This window comes from Symsagittifera roscoffensis, chromosome 5 (genome assembly GCF_963678635.1).
Source record: "Symsagittifera roscoffensis chromosome 5, txSymRosc1.1, whole genome shotgun sequence".
Classification (NCBI taxonomy): domain Eukaryota; kingdom Metazoa; phylum Xenacoelomorpha; order Acoela; family Convolutidae; genus Symsagittifera; species Symsagittifera roscoffensis.
In genome coordinates this window covers 54,809,982-54,831,606 of record NC_087066.1, presented here as the reverse complement: position 1 = coordinate 54,831,606, position 21,625 = coordinate 54,809,982, and the positions used below count along the sequence as shown (strand labels likewise).

At 33.7% G+C, this 21,625-nt stretch overlaps 1 protein-coding gene across 1 annotated transcript in view; it reads right to left on the bottom strand.

Moving 5' to 3' along the window:
• The window catches only part of LOC134845954 (hemicentin-2-like), a 78,411-nt gene extending 63,066 nt beyond the window's left edge, over positions 1-15,345 (bottom strand). The window contains exon 1 of the mRNA XM_063863092.1: positions 14,808-15,345. Within this exon, the coding sequence (XP_063719162.1) occupies positions 14,808-14,970 (163 nt within the window). The 5' untranslated portion in view covers positions 14,971-15,345. The remainder of the gene's footprint in view (positions 1-14,807) is intronic.
• Positions 15,346-21,625: the final 6,280 nt, after the last annotated feature.

Here is a 21,625-nt window from a genome sequence, read left to right as displayed (position 1 = left end):
TACAATAATGGTACCACGTGAAAGTTCTAGACGCAAACGGTCTTGGGTGGCTAAAAAAGATTTGCTCAACAAAAAAACTTGCTTCGTATGTGGAGAGAAATTAAACTATTTCGAGACAAACCAATTCAGACCTATCGAAAGCGCCGATACAATTTGCAGGAACCAAAATTAATATGCTCGCCCAAAAACTCTCATTCGAATTTAATTGATAATTGTAGAAAAAATTCGTCTGTTTACAAATACTCTCGATGATGCGCGTACGACTCGGCCAAAAGTTTTATCATGTTAGAATACTAATTATTTTAGTGAAAACTTCAAGTTGTTTCAGACAAAAGCAATTCAGCCAATGTTCTAAATATGTCAAAAATTAGCTAAATTTATAGTTTAACTTCATACGCAGCTCTGACAAGTAGCAAAAATGGCTCCGCTACACTCCCTTATATTTTCTATGAGGAACGTGGTCGTAAAAGTGTAATTTTCGGGTTGATCAAATCATTTTTCGATCTTTCTTAAAACAGTATAAAGCCCTTTCAAAGTGTTTCTTTTTGAAATTTTTTATAACTCCATTATGTAATACATTATGTAAATGAATGTGCCAATAGATTTCTTGGATACCAAAACATTAATAAAAATTTGGTAGAGTATCATTATTAAAGACTGACTAAGAAACTGTGAACTTTTATTTTCCTAATTTTGTTTCATAGTGAGTTTTTACAAAGCTACTTGAAGTTAACCATCTCACAGTCTGCATGTCAACTGAAGTCGAAGCACAGAAAATTTGGCATTTTTTGGCATTTTGGCATTTTTAAATTTTGATTTGTATTTCTAGAGTCGCAATTTGTACGAGCAAATGAACATTTTTTTCACGTTTCAGTCTTTTTTTTCTGCATCTATTTTGGTTAAACGGTTAAAATTTTGAAACATGGTTGATGAAATTTGTTGAAAGATGCCAGTCGGATCAAAACTGGATAAACTATATTTTGAAGGCATTAAAAAGTCAGCACATTTTAATTAGTTTATGAAGTGTACTTGCTGTAGAAGCATATCCGCACACTACACAATGAGTTTAAGCTTATGGGCTTCAAGTTGGTTCACTGGGAAGCTGTTGAGCTACCTTTACTTTTAACCCCAGAAAAAAACGATGGCCATGAAAACTGACAGAGTGACAGCCAAGAATGATGCCAGATCTGGCATCAATAAACAGCGAAATACTGACGTGTAATTTTGCCCTTATTCAAAATAAACCAACAATGAAACGGTTCCAGTAAATTTTTCGGAAATTTGACCGCTCCGATCTTTGCACAAAACTCGCGTAAGCAGTTAAGATGTCATTACGTTTTGTTCAATTTAATGGTGTAAGCGCCCCAGTCCTTTTAACCGCAGTTTCGTTAAAAAACGTATGATCGCTTCTAGAAACCAGACCAAGTGTTTCTATCAGTTTTTTTGACTGTCATTTTTCCGCAGTGGCATAAAAAAAAACGTCGATCTTATCAGCATCTCAAAAAATTTTAAGTCCATAAACTTAAACTCTTTGTGTTGTTTGCGAGGATGTTTCCAGAGCAAGAAAACCACTGAATTTATTAATCTGATACCGATTGTTGACGTCTTCAAAACAAGATTTTGCAATTTTCGATCCATCTTTGTTGCATTTATCCAAAACTCACTAGGAGTGAATTGACTGATTGTCTGGTAATTTTTTGTTGAAGAAGTTAACAGTTTCATTTTTTTTGTAGTTAAAAGCGGTTACTGTGCTTTTTATCATTGCTGATTTTTGCATTTTTCCGATATACTGGTTATGATTTACTGGTTATATTACGCCTACAAAACAAAAATTCTCAAAAGTTGAAAAGTTTATCTGCTTGTTGAAATCAATAAGTAGCAACTTCTGTCCCATGACTGCGACAGTTATTTCAAATACCATTCTACTGCTTCAAAAATTTGAAAACACAGCTACGTTGAGGCTTTCAGCGAGGAAGGTAAAATTTGCGTCAGATACAAAACCAGAATTAACAAATCTTGTCTCAAAATTTTGCTGAGTTATTGGAATTACTGGAAACCACCTTTTTTTAAAAAAAATTTCTTTTCGAGCAAACTGCAGGATAAAGAAACGTTAGAAATTATCCATGGAGCCCTAACCAAGCTGACAGAAAACTGCCTCGAACCTAGCACCTTGAACTCGGACACCTGGAACTGGAAATGGTTATATAACTATTCATAAACAACAGGAGGGATATGACGATCCAAAATAAGCTCATTGCAAAACAACTAACACCAAACATTAAATCATTATTGTAGCCTATGATTTAGGCGAAGAACAAAAAAGATCTTAGATCTTTCAGAAGAATGTAAAAACTACATTGTACCACGGTGAACAAAAAAATACCCTACCAAAAAAAACCGACATGCAGTATTGCCAAAAACTTTTTTTATCAGAACTGGGTTCAATGGATGATACGCGAAATATCATGATTTTTTTTTAATCATGAATTAGAAGGGGTAGATTGTAATAACAATGGTTATTATACAATAGGCAATGATTATTTAATCAACCCTGGAATCTCCCAAAATTGTGTTCTTGACAATCGATAAAAAGGCAACTCGTTGTTATCTCTAAAAGCTTGTATGAGCGCAAAATTAACATAGTTCAAAATGACGTACCGCGGTCTTATAATTTAAACAAATTTGAGGTCGTGATAATAATCTAAAATTATAATAAACGATCGAAAGCAAATAAATCTTGCCTTAATTTTTCGGCGGATACTTTAAGTTCATTCTATTTTACTCTTTTTCGTTAACTTTAGGTCCTATTCAAGGCAGGACCACTCGCGAGGGAGGTGAAGGTCATCCATTTTGTGGTAGCCGGTCCCACTTTGAAGAGTTGGGTGACAGTGGGACTCCTCCAACAGAAACCAAAGTTTGATGCGAAAAAATGATCCCATGTTGAGAGACGCGTGCCTTTTTCACACAGCCATGGCCAATTTTCGGTTTTACATTCAAAAATGCCCTAAAAATCCCGTAAAAAATTCGGTCAGAAAGCTTTTTTTATTTTTAAACGTTAAATTTCCTTCCCTTATGTGTTTTGAATGTTTTTTTTGTTAATTATTCCAGTTGTTGGGTTTCTGAGCTTTTTAAGTTTTAGTTTTTCAATATTTGTGAAGTTTTTAAATAAAGATATGTTGTTTGACACACTCGACTGAAACTTAGAATTTGCAAACAAAAGCTCAATCAAGTCGTTGCAATGTTTTTATTTCTAAAATGTTTTTATTTCTATAAGTCGTGGCAAAGTTTTTAAGTACTTCTAACCGTATTTTTTGGAATGGTTCTTTCTTTTTTTATCTTGGTTTTCCTGTTTTATGTTCCCTATGCCTAATATTCTGGATCCAGTTATTGTTTACTTTTTTTGAGACAGACAAAAAATCAAAATCATGTTTTTGTAAAATTATTTTATAAAATTTAGCAGGGGCATGTAATTTCAGTCACCTTGATAGCCCACTTGGCGCTAATATTTTTTCTTTAGATCATCCCATCCAGGTCTTTCTAGTAAAAGGTTATTAAATAGCTTTCCCATTTTGAACTATTTCCTTAGTTAAATAGTTGTCACACAGTCAGATATCAAAAGTAATTTTAAAGTACCTTGACTCGTTTTTTTAACACTCAAGACAAACTTGCTAAAAAAATTTATCGGTAAAAGTGCAATAGAGGGTTCACAAGAAACTTAACGGGTTCCTTAAGTGATATAGGGGTTCCAAGAAACTAAACGGGTTCCCGAATAAGTTCAACTTAGACATCGAATAGTAGGCGCAAATAAGGCAGGTTAATTACCTTTGAGAAAAAGTTTGAAACGACCGACTGGCGCATTGATTAAGTTATTTACTGTATTTGCTTGAAATATTTGTGGTTCGTGACCCCTCTCCCATTTCTGATTAAAAATTTGAGTATTTAAATTTAGAGCCATATATCTCTTTCTTTTTTAAAACCAAACATTTATCAACTAGTAAGGTCAATGCAGAAAAATGAAAAATATTGCTGACACTATCTAAAAAAGTATTAAATTAAGAAAAAAAAACCGTAAAAAGAGTATTGAGGTTTGCAGGACGAAAAACAATCTAGAAAAAAAATTATCCTTATTCGATGAGTTTTTCAGGGACTGCTTAACTTCTTGACTAAAAATCTAACTTTATAAGTTCATGTCATAACAATTTAATATATATTTGAATTTAAAAGCGAAAAATATCATGACCAAACCAAACTGGATTTTGTGAATTGTGAGCGGATTCCCCAACAAGGATGCTCTTTTTGTTCTTCTTTTGTTTTTAGTTTTCTTTGATCGTTCTGACAAAATTTTAACATGTTTTATGATTTGTCTTTGGATTCCAGAAACGTTCAGACACTTAACTGTGCGCCCATCTAGTGCAAAGTTTTGCCTCGTAGTGTTGAAACTTTTATTGCGTATCTTGTCTCTATTAAACATTTTGAAGTGGGTCAAACCATCTAAAAGTTAACAAAAAACACCAATATTAGCAACTTTTTGTTTAAAAACAGGGGAATTGTGTCATTTTGGTAGGCTTAACGGCTTGGTTTTTAAAATTTCGTCCATGAAATATGCATATTACGATTGAAAAAATGGTTGAAAATTTTTAGAATAGCAATCGTTTCACATCAGTTTGAATAATTGAGTCCTGATTGCGAATTCGACTAACATAAAAACAAGTTTTTTGAAAGCAAATGCGCAAAATAGGTACAATCATCAAAATGTTTCAAACTCTAATTTTATTCTGGATAATGCCTAAAAAGTTGATAAGGATCCTGTTTGTACTTTTTTCAAAAAACAAATTTTAAAATAATTCACAATTTTCTTAACTTTTATGGTTTAGTTTTTGATTCAGGTTCCAAAACGTAATTAAAGTTAATTGCTTATAGAAACGCCGATTTTATTCTTGAACAAAATAAGTTCAAACGGCTCAAAAATTTTTTTTTTTTTTATAATTATGAGCATTTTTCTTCAAGTTGGCTGCAGAATAAACGATTGGTTTTCAAGTTTAATTTTTGCAATTAAACTACTTTTTGGCTAAAATCAGCCATCATGTGCAATTGAAAAACAGTCATATGCACAAAGATACACATTTTTGGCATTAACTCACTAGACAATTGTTTTTCGAAAAAATTTAACAATTTTTTGTTGTTTTTCTGATCGTTCATAGTTGCAATTAAGACTTTTTTACGATAGATATTTTTGTTGGTGCAAAATGTTCTAAAACTGACTATTTTCATTTGTTCGAATTTTAAATGCTGGAATTTGATTGGCAATTTTTTCTACTGTCATGTGTTTCATCTGCCCCCAGCAAAGCAAAGCAAGGCGTATAATTTCAACTTAAGCTAGAATTAAAATTACTTCTAATTTTCCCCTTTTTAAAGCCAAAAAATAGAATACCTAATTTGAAAAAAAAATTATCTCAAAAAAACTAAGAAGCTTGAGGCAGAAAAACTACTTACTTCCTCGAAAAAAACTAGTGTACTTGATTAAATAGTAGGAACGTATAGAAAGTAAGGAAGCGTTTGTTCTCAGATTAGGTTTTTTATTCGGATAAGTTTCAAATTTTGGTTTAGTAAAATTGAAGGGCTTGAAAAAGGACTATTTGTGTAATTAGTGCGCAATGGCCAATTTGAGGAATTTGAAGTGATCATATGAGTATTCAATAGTAATTCTCGAGAGGTTGGCTAAATGTTTTTATTATTTGATTTAAGAAAAACTGTTCAATTATAAGTAATTAATTATAAATTTCACTTCGTTAGCATCGATCGGAAAATCCTGAATCGCCGACACCTGGTCGTTATGCCAGCGCGCCGTTTGCTTTTCTGTGTTATAGTTTAGGCGTAAATAACGTTTTGATTAGTATTAGAAATGAATTTTTCTGGTTGTCAAAATTTAGTTTTCGTGAATTTTTTTAAAACAATTTCACTAAATTCAGAAGACATAGTCAATCAATCTAACGCATGACAAATTTTTGATAATCACAGAAATAATCGTCATCACGCGCTTTGAGAAGATGTTTTTTCCATTTTTTGAACACAGTGACGGATTACTTGTGCATGCAAATTGATCTTGTCCAAGTGCTACCAGACTCAAAAATGTAACTCTGCATTTTAACTAGTGTTGAAAAAGAAAGTTTAAAAAAAAAACTCAAAACTGTGTCATTGTAGCGCTCTGCTTGTGAGGCTGCCCATCAATCGAATGATTGCGTGTTCAAATTTTTTTAGAAATCAACAGATCTTATAATTGAAATAAAATGGAAAAGATGGTTTCCTAGATCTTTATTGCTTCAATTTTGAGCAAAATTCAGATCTAAGTAATCAAAATAGAATCTCACAGGGTTTAATTTGAAATAAAATTTCAATTAGTTGTTTTTCCTCGAAATCTTTTGAGAATCAAAAACGTTTTAATTGCTTTTGTTGAGGCGCCAAGGGAAACAAAAATGAAAAAAAAATTGTGGAAACAACATTTTTTTTTGTTAAAACGTCACAAAGGCTCAAGCTCAAAAAAACTCTTCCAAACAAAGTAGACGTTTTTTTAAAGCAGGTTTTTGTGTTGGTTAATTCTAGTACTGCCAATATTGCAAAAAAAGTCCGGAAAAACGCACTGTTGCAATACCTTAGAGACCGGACGTCCCAGTTTTGTTTTTGTTCGGATGTAATCCCGGCTATTCAATCAGCACACCTGTCGAAGATTAATATATGAAACTGGTTTTCCACTTGCGTCCAAAAAAAAATTCTAGAGGAGCAAACTCGATTTTATTAATTTACTCGTTCTCAGCTGACTGACATTATTTGCTGGATTATTGTTTTCAAAGTGGTAACTTTTTTTAATAACAAAAAATTTAATTTCAGTAGCAAAAAACTGGTTTTAGATTAAGCACTGCGCTTTTCAATCGTTGCAAAACATCCCGAAACACAAAGCACTGATTTTATTAGAAATGTTTTTTTTTCTAATTAATCCTAGAATTAAAGCGAAACCTGCAGAAAAAACTGTCGAGTTTCAAAATTTAAGATTTCAAAACTGCAAAAGTTAAGGGGTCAAGAGAGCCAGATAAAGTTATAGAGGTCAAAATAAAGGCTTGCCAATCCGCCCAAAACCAACACACCAAAGAAAAAAATAGTGTTCGAAGTACGCTCAAATGATTTAGACTACTTAGACTTAATTCAAATCAGATGCCGAATTAGGGGAGGGGGGCGTATGTTTTTTTCACTTAGAGATTCGATCCGATCACCAACTAAAGGGTCCACGTTTGTTATTATTTTATGACATCCATTTTAGGCCCACCAAAATCCTAAAATTTTTCTAAAGGCGCCTTAGGCGCCAAAATGTACCAACTTTGAAGGGGAGCGCGTCCCTCTCGAGAAAATCATAGATCCGTTCTTGGTTCAAATTATATCTTCAGAAAAAATAGGTTTACTCAGGGGGAGATCTAGCATTTTCTCGAAAGGCGGCGAATTTTCAAAAAATTTCAAATAATCAACTTGGTTGTCCTATATTTGTATCAAAGGAGTGGCTCATGAAGGGGTCAAACTTCAGAGGGAAAAATGGAGACGATCCCCTAAACCTGCACCGCGTCCCTATTTATCTACCTGTAAAGAAATACAATTTTGATGGTCTTCTTCGATAAATAACCAGAAAATGCGCTGACAATGAGAATGTCCAATGACGAGCTCATACTTGACCTCTGGCGTCAGTTCTACCACAACGATTTTGGCTACAATAATGGTACCACGTGAAAGTTCTAGACGCAAACGGTCTTGGGTGGCTAAAAAAGATTTGCTCAACAAAAAAACTCGCTTCGTATGTGGAGAGAATTAAACTATTTCGAGACAACCCAATTCAGACCTATCGAAAGCTCCGATACAATTTGCAGGAACCAAAATTAATATGGTCGTTCAAAAACTCTCATTCGAGTTTAAGTGATAATTGCAGATAAAATTCGTCTGTTTACAAACACTCTCGATGATGCGCGTACAACTCGGCCAAAAAGTTTCATCCCGTTAGAATATTAATTATTTCAGTCAAAACTTCAAGTTGTTTCAGACAAAAGCAATTCAGCCAATGTTCTAAATATGTCAAAAATTAGCAAAAAAATTATTGTTTAACTTCAAACGCGGCTCTGACAAGTAACAAAAGTTTGCTCCGCTACACTCCCTTGCGCTTTTATGTTCTACACAAATGGTACGAGGAACATGTTCGTAAAAGCGTAATTTTCGGGTTGATCAAATTATTTTCTGATTTTTCTTAAAACAGTATAAAGCCCTTTCAAAGTGTATTTTTTTGAAATTTTTTATAACTCATCCATTATGTAAATGATTGTGCCAAAAGATTTCTTGGTTACCAAAACATTCATAAAAGTTTGGTAGAGTATCCTTAAAAAATACTGAAAAATAAAATGTGAACTTTTTTTTTCCTAATGTTTGTTTCATAGTGAGTTTTTACAAAGCTACTTGAAGTTAACCATGTCACAGAATGAATGTCAACTGAGGTCGAGGCACAGAAAATTTGGCATTTTTTCAAATTTTGATTTGTTTTGCTAGAGTCACAGTACACAGAAGATCCAAAATTTTTATTTCTACAAGCAAATGAACTTTTTTTTTCACGTTTTAGTCGTTTTTTTTTCTGCATCTATTTTGGTTAAACGGTTAAATTTTTTAAACATGTTTTATGAAATTTGTTGAAAAATGCCAGTCGGATCAAGACTGGATAAATTTTATTTTGAAGGCATTAAAAAGTCACCTTTACTTTTAACCCCAGAAAAAAACGATGGCCATGAAAACTGACAGAGTGACAGCCAAGAATGATGCCAGATCTGGCATCAATAAACAGCGAAATACTGACGTGTAATTTTGCCCTTATTCAAAATAAACCAACAATGAAACGGTTCCAGTAAATTTTTCGGAAATTTGACCGCTCCGATCTTTGCACAAAACTCGCGTAAGCAGTTAAGATGTCATTACGTTTTGTTCAATTTAATGGTGTAAGCGCCCCAGTCCTTTTAACCGCAGTTTCGTTAAAAAACGTATGATCGCTTGTAGAAACCAGACCAAGTGTTTCTATCAGTTTTTTTGACTGTCATTTTTCCGCAGTGGCATAAAAAAAAACGTCAATCTTATCAGCATCTCAAAAAATTTTAAGTCCATAAACTTAAACTCTTTGTGTTGTTTGCGAGGATGTTTCCAGAGCAAGAAAACCACTGAATTTATTAATCTGATACCGATTGTTGACGTCTTCAAAACAAGATTTTGCAATTTTCGATCCATCTTTGTTGCATTTATCCAAAACTCACTAGGAGTGAATTGACTGATTGTCTGGTAATTTTTTGTTGAAGAAGTTAACAGTTTCATTTTTTTTGTAGTTAAAAGCGGTTACTGTGCTTTTTATCATTGCTGATTTTTGCATTTTTCCGATATACTGGTTATAATTTACTAATTATATTACGCCTACAAAACAAAATTCCTCAAAAATTGAAAAGTTTATCTGCTTGTTGAAATCAATAAGTAGCAACTTCTGTCCCATGACTGCGACAGTTAATTCAAATACCATTCTACTGCTTCAAAAATTTGAAAATACAGCTACGTTGAGGCTTTCAGCGAGGAAGGTAAAATTTGCGTCAGATACAAAACCAGAATTAACAAATCTTGTCTCAAAATTTTGCTGAGTTATTGGAATTACTGGAAACCACCTTTAAAAAAAAAAATTTTTTTTCGAGCAAACTGCAGGATAAAGAAACGTTAGAAATTATCCATGGAGTCCTAACCAAGCTGACAGAGAACTGCCTCGAACCTAGCACCTTGAACTCGGACACCTGGAACTGGAAATGGTTATATAACTATTCATAAACAACAGGAGGGATATGACGATCCAAAATAAGCTCATTGCAAAACAACTAACGCCAAAACATTAAATCATTATTGTAGCCTATGATTTAGGCGAAGAACAAAAAAGATCTTAGATCTTTCAGAAGAATGTAAAAACTACATTGTACCACGGTGAACAAAAAAATACCCTTACCAAAAAAAACCGACATGCAGTATTGCCAAAAACTTTTTTATCAGAACTGGGTTCAATGGATGATACGCGAAATATCATGATTACTTTTTTAATAATGAATTAGAAGGGGTGGATTGTAATAACAATGGTTATTATACAATAGGCAATGATTAATCAACCCTGGAATCTCCCAAAATTGTGTTCTTGACAATCGATAAAAAGGCAACTTGTTGTTATCTCTAAAAGCTTGTATGAGCGCAAAATTAACATAGTTCAAATTGACGTACCGCGGTCTTATAATTTAAACAATTTTGAGGTCGTGATAATAATCTAAAATTATAATAAACGATCGAAAGCAAATAAATCTTGCCTTAATTTTTCGGCGGATACTTTAAGTTCATTCTATTTTACTCTTTTTCGTTAACTTTAGGTCCTATTCAAGGCAGGACCACTCGCGAGGGAGGTGAAGGTCATCCATTTTGTGGTAGCCGGTCCCACTTTGAAGAGTTGGGTGACAGTGGGACTCCTCCAACAGAAACCAAAGTTTGATGCGAAAAAATGATCCCATGTTGAGAGACGCGTGCCTTTTTCACACAGCCATGGCCAATTTTTGGTTTTACATTCAAAAATGCCCTAAAAATTCCGTAAAAAATTGGGTCAGAAAGCTTTTTTATTTTTAAACGTTAAATTTCCTTCCCTTCTGTGTTTTGAATGTTTTTTTTTGTTAATTATTCCAGTTGTTGGGTTTCCGAGCTTTTTAAGTTTTAGTTTTTCAATATTTGTGAAGTTTGTAAATAAAGATATGTTGTTTGACACACTCGACTGAAACTTAGAATTTGCAAACAAAAGCTCAATCAAGTCGTTGCAATGTTTTTATTTCTAAAATGTTTTTATTTCTATAAGTCGTGGCAAAGTTTTTAAGTACTTCTAACCGTATTTTTTGGAATGGTTCTTTCTTTTTTTATCTTGGTTTTCCTGTTTTATGTTCCCTATGCCAAATATTCTGGATCCAGTTATTGTTTACTTTTTTTGAGACAGACAAAAAATCAAAATCATGTTTTTGTAAAATTATTTTATAAAATTTAGCAGGGGCATGTAATTTCAGTCACCTTGATAGCCCACTTGACGCTAATATTTTTTCTTTAGATCATCCCATCCAGGTCTTTCTAGTAAAAGGTTATTAAATAGCTTTCCCATTTTGAACTATTTCCTTAGTTAAATAGTTGTCACACAGTCAGATATCAAAAGTAATTTTAAAGTAACTTGACTCGTTTTTCTAACACTTGCGATAGAGGGGTCCCAAGAATTTTAACGGGTTCCTTAAGTGATATAAGGGTCCCAAGAAACTAAACGGGTTCCCGAATAAGTTCATCTTAGGCATCGAATAGTATGCGCAAATAAGGCAGGTTAATTACCTTTGAGAAAAAGTTTGAAATGACCGACTGGCGCATATTGATTAAGTTATTTTTTGTATTTGCTTGAAATATTTGTGGTTCGTGACCCTTTTCCCATTTCTGATTAAAAATTATAACTCTTTTTTTTATAACCAAACATTTATCAATTAGTAAGGTCAATGCAGAAGAATGAAAAATTTTGCTGACACTGTCTAAAAAAGTATGAAATTAAGAAAGAAAAACCGTAAAAAAAGTATTGAGGTTTGCAGGACGAATAACAATCTAGAAAAAAACTATCCTTATTTGATGAGTTTTTCAGGGACTGCTTAACTTCTTGACTAAAACCCTAACTTTATAAGTTCATGTCATAACAATTTAATATATATTTGAATTTTAAAGCGAAAAATATCATGACCAAACCAAACTGTATTTTGTGAATTGTGAGCGGATTCCCCAACAAGGATGCTCTCTTTGTTCTTCTTTTGTTTTTAGTTTTCTTTGATCGTTCTGACTAAATTTTTACATGTTTTATGATTTGTATTTGGATTCCAGAAACGTACAGACACTAAATTGTGCGCCCATCTAGTGCAAAGTTTGGCATCGCAATGTTGAAACTTTCATTGCGTATCTTGTTTCGATTAAACATTTTGAAGTGGGTCAAACAATCTAAAAGTTAACAAAAAACACCAATATTGGCAACTTTTTGTTTAAAAACAGGGGAATTGTGTCATTTTGGTAGGCTTAAAAGCTTGGTTTTTGAAATTTCGTCTATGAAATATGCATATTACGATTGAAAAATTGGTTGAAAAAAATCGGAATAGCAATTGTTTTACATCAGTTTGAATAATTCAGTCCTGATTGCAAATTCGACTAACATAAAAACAAGCTTTTTGCAAGCAATTGCGCAAAATAGGTGAATCATCAATGTGTTTTAAACTCTAATTGAATTCTGGATAACGCCTAAAAAGTTGATAAGGATCCTGTTTGTACTTTTTTCAAGAAACATTTTTTAAAATAGCTCACAATTTACTTAACTTTTTTGGTTTAGTTTTTGATTCAGGTTCCAAAACGTAATTAAAGTTAATTGCTTATAGAAACGCCGATTTTATTTTTGAACAAAATAAGTTCAAACGGCTCAAAAAATGTTTTTTTTTTCATAATCATGAGCATTTTTATTCAAGTTGGTTGCAGAAAAAACCATTGGTTTTCAAGTTTGAATATGGTAATTAAACTATTTTTGGCTAAAATCAGCGATCATGTGCACTTGAAAACTGTCAGTTGCACAAAGGTAGACAATTTTAGCTTTAACTCACTACAAAAATGTTTTTCAAAAAAATTGAAAAAATTTCTGTTGTTTTTCTGATCGTTCATAGTTGCAATTAAAACTTTTTACAATAGATGTTTTTGATGGTGCAAAATGTTCTAAAATTGACTATTTTCATTTGTTCGAGTTTTAAATGCTGGAACTTGATTGGCAGTTTTTTCTACTGTCATGTGTTTCATCTGCATCCAGCAAAGCAAAGCAAGGCATCTAATTTCAACTTCAGCTAGAATTAAAATTACTTCTAACTTTCCTCTTGTTAAAGCCAAAAAATTAGAGTACTAAATTTGAAAAAAAGTTATCTCAAAGAAAACTAAGAAGCTTGAGACAGAAAAACAATTTACTACCCCGAAAAAACTAGGGTACTTGATTAAATAGTAAGAACTATTAACTCAATGCTCTGACTTTCAAAGAAGATAACGGAGCGTTTGTTCTCAGATTAGTTTTTTTATCCGGATAAGTTTCAATTTTTGGTTTTGCGAGTTTTGGCAATTGTTTTGTATTCCCTTTTTTAATGTCGTGATTTCAAAATAAAAATTTTTTTCCTCTGCACCCAACTTTAGTAAAATTGAGGGGCTTGAAAAATGACCATTCGCGTAATTAATGCGCATCGGCAAATTTGAGGAATTTGAAGTGATCATATGAGTATTCAATAGTAATTCTCGAGAGGTTGGCTAAATGTTTTTATTATTTGATTTAAGAAAAACTGTTCAATTATAAGTAATTAAATATAAATTTCACTTCGTTAGCATCGATCGGAAAATCCTGAATCGCCGGAACCTGGTCGTTATGCCAGCGCGTCGTTTGCCTTTCTGTGTTATAGTTAAGGAGTAAATAACGTTTTGACTAGTATTAGAAATGAATTTTTGTGGTTGCTTTTTGTCAAATTTTAAAATTTTGTGAAACTTTTTAACAACAATTTCAGTAATTTCAGAAGACATAGTTCAATCAATTTACCGCATTACAAATTCTTGATAATCACAGAAATAATTGTCATCACGCGCTTTGAGAAGATGTTTTTTACATTTTTTGAATACAGTGACGGAATATTTGTGCAAGCAAATTTATCTTGTCCAAGTGCTACCAGACTCAAAAACTTAATTTTGCATTTTAACTAGTGTTGAAAAAGAGAAAATTTTTTAAAAAAACTCAAAACTGTGGCATTGTAGCGCTCTGCTTGTGAGGCTGCCCATCAATCGAATAATTGCTTGTTGAAACCGCAAGTGCGCTGCAATTCTGTAGGTGAGCTCTTGCAAGTTAAATATTGTTTGTTGTTGCTGGTTATATGCAATCTTGTCAACTTAATCATGAATAGCCGGTTGCTGCCCAAGTAGCAGAGAATGTTCCGACCTTAGTGTTTAATTTTTTTTCAAATTAGTGTCGTTTTTTTGGCGTGATGTGATCAAGGGATCTGAAAAAAAAATAGAGATCAGCCATATTTAACAGTTATAGTGAAATAAGCAAATTGAAAAACATAGTTTGCAGAAAAACGACTAGAAAAACGAATAAATCAAAAAAAATTCAAAGATTTTTTATTATTATTTTTTAACTTTTGAATTTTTAAAAGTTTCTGACTCCCAAAAAGCGCTAAAATTCTCAAAAAACTAATTTTGCTCGAGTAAAACTAAGTTTATGTGGCTTAAATTAGGCTTCTGTGAGCTTTTAAGTCATTAAAATAAGAATCTATTGCAAGCCTGCTCGCTCGCTTTATTCGCGCGAATGAGGACAAAAATATGAAAACTTCCAACCAGTTTTTTCTCCGATGATTTTTGTGGTAGTTGATTTTGCGTGGAAAACAGGAAAAAAAACAAGAAAAAAAACTAAAGCACATCCAATTACAAAGTTCCTCCCCATTTATCAAATGGTCGGGTCAATAAGTAACCTCCGGGTTATGCCTCCGGGCCGGTTGACTTAAAAGTGTTTTAAGTTTTTTTTTTCAATTTTTTATCAGTTTTTCCTATAAACTTTTGTTCACATTTTATCTGTTTTGCGCTGATACCAACAGTCTTGTCCTACTTGTAGTATAAATATATTGCTAAAATATATTGTATAAATGTTTGCTCACGAGTGGACGGATCCAGTGGGTTTATGTCCGGTGAACTGGTTATCGCTGCAATTCTTTTTCTGTCAACGTCTGATCCCTCAACTGAATCTGACATCAAACTTTCCACACTGACACAAATTATGAATAAGATTTTCAAGATATTGCTTTTATTTGAAATAACCATTTTCAATTAATTTTTTTGCAAATTTTGCTTTAATGCCGCGTTATTTACAAGTATTTCTGCTAATTCATCAGATTAAAATTATTAAAATGATATGAGGTTTCATTTTATAGTGCAGAAACTTAATTTTTTTAGTTCCGTTGAAGATAACAATTAAGATAACAATTTTATGGACTCGACTAAAAGACCTGAATCCTTTTAAACAACGTTTTTTCTCCTCTAAATTAACTAGCAGCGGAACAAGTACATATCAACCAAATTGAAAAACGATGTTTGTTCCTGTAAAAGTAATAAGCGTGAATGCATTTTTCATTATAACATTGAGTGAGTAAATTGAAAATTAAATGGGCAGAAAAAGTTGATCCGCCTTGCTATGGTCGGCCCGTTTCCTTAATTATTGAAAGGATTCTAACTCCATTTCTGATTTTGTATGCTAACGCAGGTTCCTTTTTTAGAAATCTACAACATGATGTTTCGATTACAAAAAAAAACAATATATTTCAAATTACATAAAAAGCAACGACAAAACAAAACTATTCCGACGTTAATAAAAAAGCTAATGAAAAAACGATTTAGTTCAAAGAAATCGTTAACAGAACGTTGGAAAACGCAAAATTGAAGAAATTTTGCGTAAGTGGTGTACTATCGGGAAAATATTAGAAGTTTTATCGAGTCTCGCAATTTTTTCACATCTGCTGAATCTTTCACATTTAGGTGAATGGATAGAACTCAAAACTTGTAACAACCTTGCAACAAGAATGCAGATCTTGCATGTATTCTGCAAAAAAAAGCAAATTATGATTGAATCTTGCAAGAAGAATGCAAGTTTTGAAAGAACTTTGCCTTAAGGAAGCAAGATAGCGTGCATCTTTACAAAATTTTCCCAAAAAAAACTTGCAGGATTTGCGTTCCAAGAATACTAGAGTTCAATTTTGGTCGAAAAGATTACACTTTTCCCGGGAATTTCAAAGTGCTAAAATGCCTGATTTTGTCAAAACTTATACGGCCCAGGTATTTTTTTTTGCAAAATAATGCCAACATACGGCAGTCTTGAGATATAGTTGAAAAGTGTTCCTTTAGCTAAAGAAAACTCGGTTTTTTTCTGCGCCCAAACTCAACTATGGTTGTCCAATTTAGCTGAGTCGACAATGATCCATTAATCGACAGCTAGACAACTGTCAGCCGTAAAAACTTTCCAAATCCGACTAACAGTAACGAGGCTGCTGGTATCAGGGTAAAGCCCTGAAAGTTCCGACAACTCTTCAACTGTTTTTTAACTCGAATGAATATTGGTAAAAATGATGGCCAGCTATTATCCATTTTGAAATTTTGAAAAGTGATGGATAGTAATCGATTTTATTGTCATTTTATAGTCAGTTCCCATAAAATTACAAAAGTAATCGATTAGAAACCATTAAAATGGATTATAAACATAATATTTTTTATCAATATTATCCATTTTAATCAATTATAACCGATTATAATGGATTTTTTGAGAGGTTTTTGCAAGTTATCTCACTTCCTATTTAGTGCAGGTGCTACGGATTACGTTTCATAAACTTGAATTTTTTACATAAGATTTTGTGCATTTATATTTCTCTATTTTTTCAATTTGACAGCTTAAAATTTTATTTAATTGTTATTTTTTATCATCGCCAAAGTAAAAAATTGCCATTCGCCCACTACCCCCCGCCTACTGCCCCCCACGCCCACTACCCTTCTGCCCTCACTTGAATGAAGGGGGTACTTAATGGCTAAAGTCGGGGGAGGCGTTAAACGGGGGAGAGTGGAGGGTGGGGGGGGGTTTGGGAGTGGCGGATGGGTCGAAACCTGGGGGTGTTTTGGGGTGTAGATGAGTTTGTAGTACTAGGGTAGGTGGCGGGGTTAGGGGACGTGATGGGGATGGGGAGGTGGTAGGGGTGGGGAGGTGGTGAGAATGGGGAGAGAAAAAATAGGGCTGAGGGCGGTAAACTTGGAGTGGGTGGAGGAGGTTTTTGTGGCCTAAAAAATGGATTATGTTGTCAAAATAATCGATTATAGAGGATTTTAAAACATTGAAAAAAATCAACAGTATCCTTCTAAGAATCCTATTTCATGGTTGGATGGATCATGAAAACCCATTATACGGGTTAAGTTTTTGCCAATATAATCCACCATAATCAATTATTTCCCATGAAACTCCAGTGCGGGATGAACAGGGGGATGTAGAAGGTACGGCGGGGGAGAGGACGCCTTTCCTCTACTCCTCAGGGTTTAGACTCACTGCCGACCCAGAGGGTCCCCCCATTGTTACTTTTTTAGGTCATCCAATTTTGGCTGACCGACACCAAAGTTTTTCTGAGGCCATTTTTGGCGCCATCTTATTTAAATTTTGAAGAGGGAGCAAGAATTATGGTAAAAAAATTCAGGATTACTCATCAGGCCTGAGTGATAAATTCTCAAAAGCGAGCATAAATTTTTTCAAAAACATGGCCGAACTGAAAGTTTCCGAAACCTCACAAATAGACCTACCACTAGTGATTGCAGCTTGAAATCAAAGATTTTGTACTGTTATTGGGATGCAAATTTTTCCCGTCAAAAAAAAACGACCCGGAGGGATTAATCTTATTATCCATCAATTTTCAGATCATAGGAACATTTTGGTGATATGTTACAAAAGGGGGTAGTTTCGAGTAGAGTGCAAGTTTAAATGTGAGAAGTATAATGCATAATATAGTCATTTCAGTTTCAAACAATAGTACATGTTACAAAGATTGTTTTCGTGAATACATTACTTTTCCAGATGGAACGGATTTCAAAATTCGATACTTACACTTCTTTGTCAAACCAATTGGCTTTTGAAAAAAAATATATAACTATTCGAAATAAAACTAAAAGCGAACCAGCTGTTTCACATGAACTTGCCACCTATCGTGAAATATCACCAATTTTTGTACCCAGCAAATTTTAGATAAACTCAGTATCAACGCACATTGGCATGAAGTTGAGACTTACTCTCAATCAATTACCTGTTCTTGCTACCAGCACGGTTTATTGAAAGGGAAAGAATCAAAGTATGTCGTACAATCTACATCATGCACAAACAGTGCAGGGAAATGTTTATAGAATAAAAGTTTTCACAAACAAAGGCTTTTTTTTTCACAAACCACACTTATAATTTTTATTTGTTAATTTTCCCAGCTCAGAAAAACTGGACTTCGTTGTTTTTGACCAGTGTATGAACAGGGGTATGTAGTAGGTACGGCGGGGGAGAAGACGCCTTCCCTCACCTCCTCATGGATTAGACTCACTGCCGAGCCAAAGGGTCACCCTTCGGTATTTTAGGACATCCAATTTTGGCTGATCGACACCAAAGTATTTTTAAGGTCATTTTCGATTCCAACTTATTTTAATTTTGAGGAAGAAGGCAGGAATATGGTAAAAAAAAGATTCAGGATTACTCTTTCGGCCTTTCAAATAAATTCTCAAGAGCGAGCAATAATTTTTTTAAAAACTTGGCCAAAATGGAACTTTCCGAAACCTCAAAAATAAACCTAATATTAGTAATTGCAGCTTGAAATCAAAGACTTTGTACTGTTGTTCGGATGCAAAATTTTCCCGTCAATAAAAAATGACCTCGAGGGATTGTTTCTATTATCCATCAAATTTCGGATCATAGGAACAATTGGGCGATGTTACAGTAGATGGTAATTTTGAGTAGAGTGCATGTTTAAATGTGGGAAGTATAATGCATAATATAGTCATTTCAGTATCAAACAATAGTACATGTTACAAAAATTGTTTTGTGAATACATTACTTTTCCAGATGAAACGGATTTCAAAATTCAATACTTACACTTCTTTGGCAAACCAAGTGGCTTTTGAAAAAAATTACATAAACTATTCGAAGTTAAACTACAAGCGATCCAGCTGTTTAACATGAACTTGCCACCTATCGTGAAATATCACCAATTTTTGTACCCAGCAAGTTTCAGATAAACTTAGTCTATAACTCTAAGTCAATTACCTGTGCTTGCTACCAGCAAGGTTTATCTTTAGCAAAAGAATCAAAGTATGTCGCATAATCTACATCATGCTTGAAAATGCAAGGAAAAGTTTGAAGAATTGTAGTTTTCACAAACAAAGGTTGCATTTCACAAGCCAACTTTATTTTTTTATTTGACGATTTTTTTCTAACCCGAAGAAATTAGATTTTGTTGCTTTTTGTCTGAGCCATATGAGAAATTTTAGGGATAATCAAACGAATACGGCCCTGGTAAAAACTGTTTCGAGAAACTAGGGGGAGTAATTGGTGATTTCATAAAAGTTAGCAAAACTGCATGTTTAGAAAACTGAAATAATTTGAGTGAATGTTTTAGAAAAATTCCACCCACTCTTTTTTTTGAAAAACAATTCAATGCATTGCTGACTCAAAATATTCTTAAAACATGCAAACGTATGACCAATTTGGAAAGACGTTTTAACCAGATGTTTTTCGCAGCCAACAGATTCAATAAAATTGAATAGTTAGGAAATAAGACAAGCAGATTAGTTGATGCCGACAAGCCGAAGTTTAGACGCATTAAAATTTATTTAAAAAAATAGGCAAAATGGAGCTGTTACCGGGCGTCGAAAATGTTTACAGCTGTTCTAGACTACAAATATGTTTTGTTTTGAGATTTCCTAAAAAAAAGCCAATCAGTTAACCGCATGTCAAATTACTTTTTTTTCTATCGAAAAATGGGATAATCGCTTGTCCACAAAAATTCGAATTAAAAATTAGTGAAAAAAAGTTGGTAGCTACAAAAAAATTTGCCGTCATTTGAATTTACAGTCAAAAATAATTCAAGTTTTATTCCTTGAATGTTCCAACAAACATTAAATCCAACTTTTAAAAAAAGGTTGATGAATTACTGAAAATCAATGAACCGCACGATAATCAGGGGCACAACAGCGGTTCTCCATGATGAGCTGTACAGCTATCGTATGTTGCTCATTTCCCTCGTGGATAAATGGTCTTAATTATCCGATAATGGCCAAACTGGCAATTTTAGACCCTAATTACCCTACAAAAAATCAGAGGAAAAAATTTCCCACTATATGTTTTCACCACAGAAATTTTGTTCTAAAACTACATAATTTTATTGTTTTTTATCCTTGCCATACTGCTACTGCAAAAGCAGTAATTGACATGATGTAATAATAACCTTCAGTGGTATCAATTATTATTATTATGATGTGTCCAAGGTCACAAGTGCAGAGACCTTGGTACACAGCTGAGAGCTCAAAGTTTGAATCTGCAGTATCACTCTCAGTGACTAAAATTAGACAACAAGAAAACAATTGATTCAAGCAACAAAGAATACAATCTTGAATTATTACTAGTTTTCCAACAAGGTACCGTATAGGATATCACATGGCGCAGTCAGCAGGATTCGCAGCTCAGGATAATCGTACTGATACGGGAATACCCGTATTTTGGGGGTCAGAAATTTAGACCCAATGTGGCAAATTAAAATCTAGTTCGAGCAATTTCTAATGGCAGTAACTGTGAAAGAAAATGTAAAGCCAGAAGTTATGCTGGAGGAACCAAAAGACGTAATAGAAGAACCACCTCCACGAGCAGAAACGCCACGAGAGGGAGAGATTGAAGCTGCGACGACAGCCAGAAATCTTAAAGATAAGCTAGCAATAGATCGAGTAATGCTGAAAAAAGAGGAGAGAAGAACACGGGGCCACAATGCTTTTTATAATGAGGTACAAAAGAAGCTTGTATCCAGATTATTCCTCTCTCTAGGGACGGAAGGAAAGAAAAGATTTTTTAAAGAAAAATCCACACGCCGAAATTTCCAAAATGTCGTTCAGGGACATTACAGAGCTAGCAGCGGTCTCGTTTCAAAAAGTAAAATGCGCAACTTATGAAAGATATAAATTGTTCACACGAATGCAAGAATCCGGGGAATCACTGGAGGCATTCAATGCAGCGTTAACTGCTCAAGCAGCCAGATCGTAACTGGGAACACTGGAAAATGAGATAGTTCGTGACCTATTCATTTCGAAATTGAAAAACATGACGCTGCAGGATGCACTGACATTTGAAACGCTAGATCCAGAGGAAGTGTTAAAGCCAGCTATAAAATTCGAACATAGCAAATTGACTACCATGGTATTTCAGAAAACAAATGCAGCAGCAGCAGTAGGAACGGGTAACCACTACAACACTGGGGTGAGGATAAAACAAGAACCAGTGATGGCTTTAAGGAACTCAACAGGAAACACAAAAAATTAACAGTATAAGAGGGAAGCGAATAAACGACAAAATAACAACAGAAACTCCAATGGGAAAACAAAACCATTTAATAGATGCGGAAAAGCATTTGACCAGGGACATCTAAAAAGCTGTTCGGCAGTTGGCAAAACTTGTAAGAATTGCAAATAACCCAATCGTTTCGATCTCAACAAGTGAAGATGGTCGCGGAAGAATCCGACAAATCAGAAGAAGAATGTGACCCGATAAGAGAAAACTTCGGCTCATCTAGTGATTTTGAAGTAATGTCAATCAAAACACATCAGCCGAAGAAAGAAAGAATCTCGAAAAAAGTGGGCGATAGAATTAACGAAAACAATAAGGAGTTAATTGGGAAGAAGATACAAGTTCAAAAAATTGACTTACCCCGAG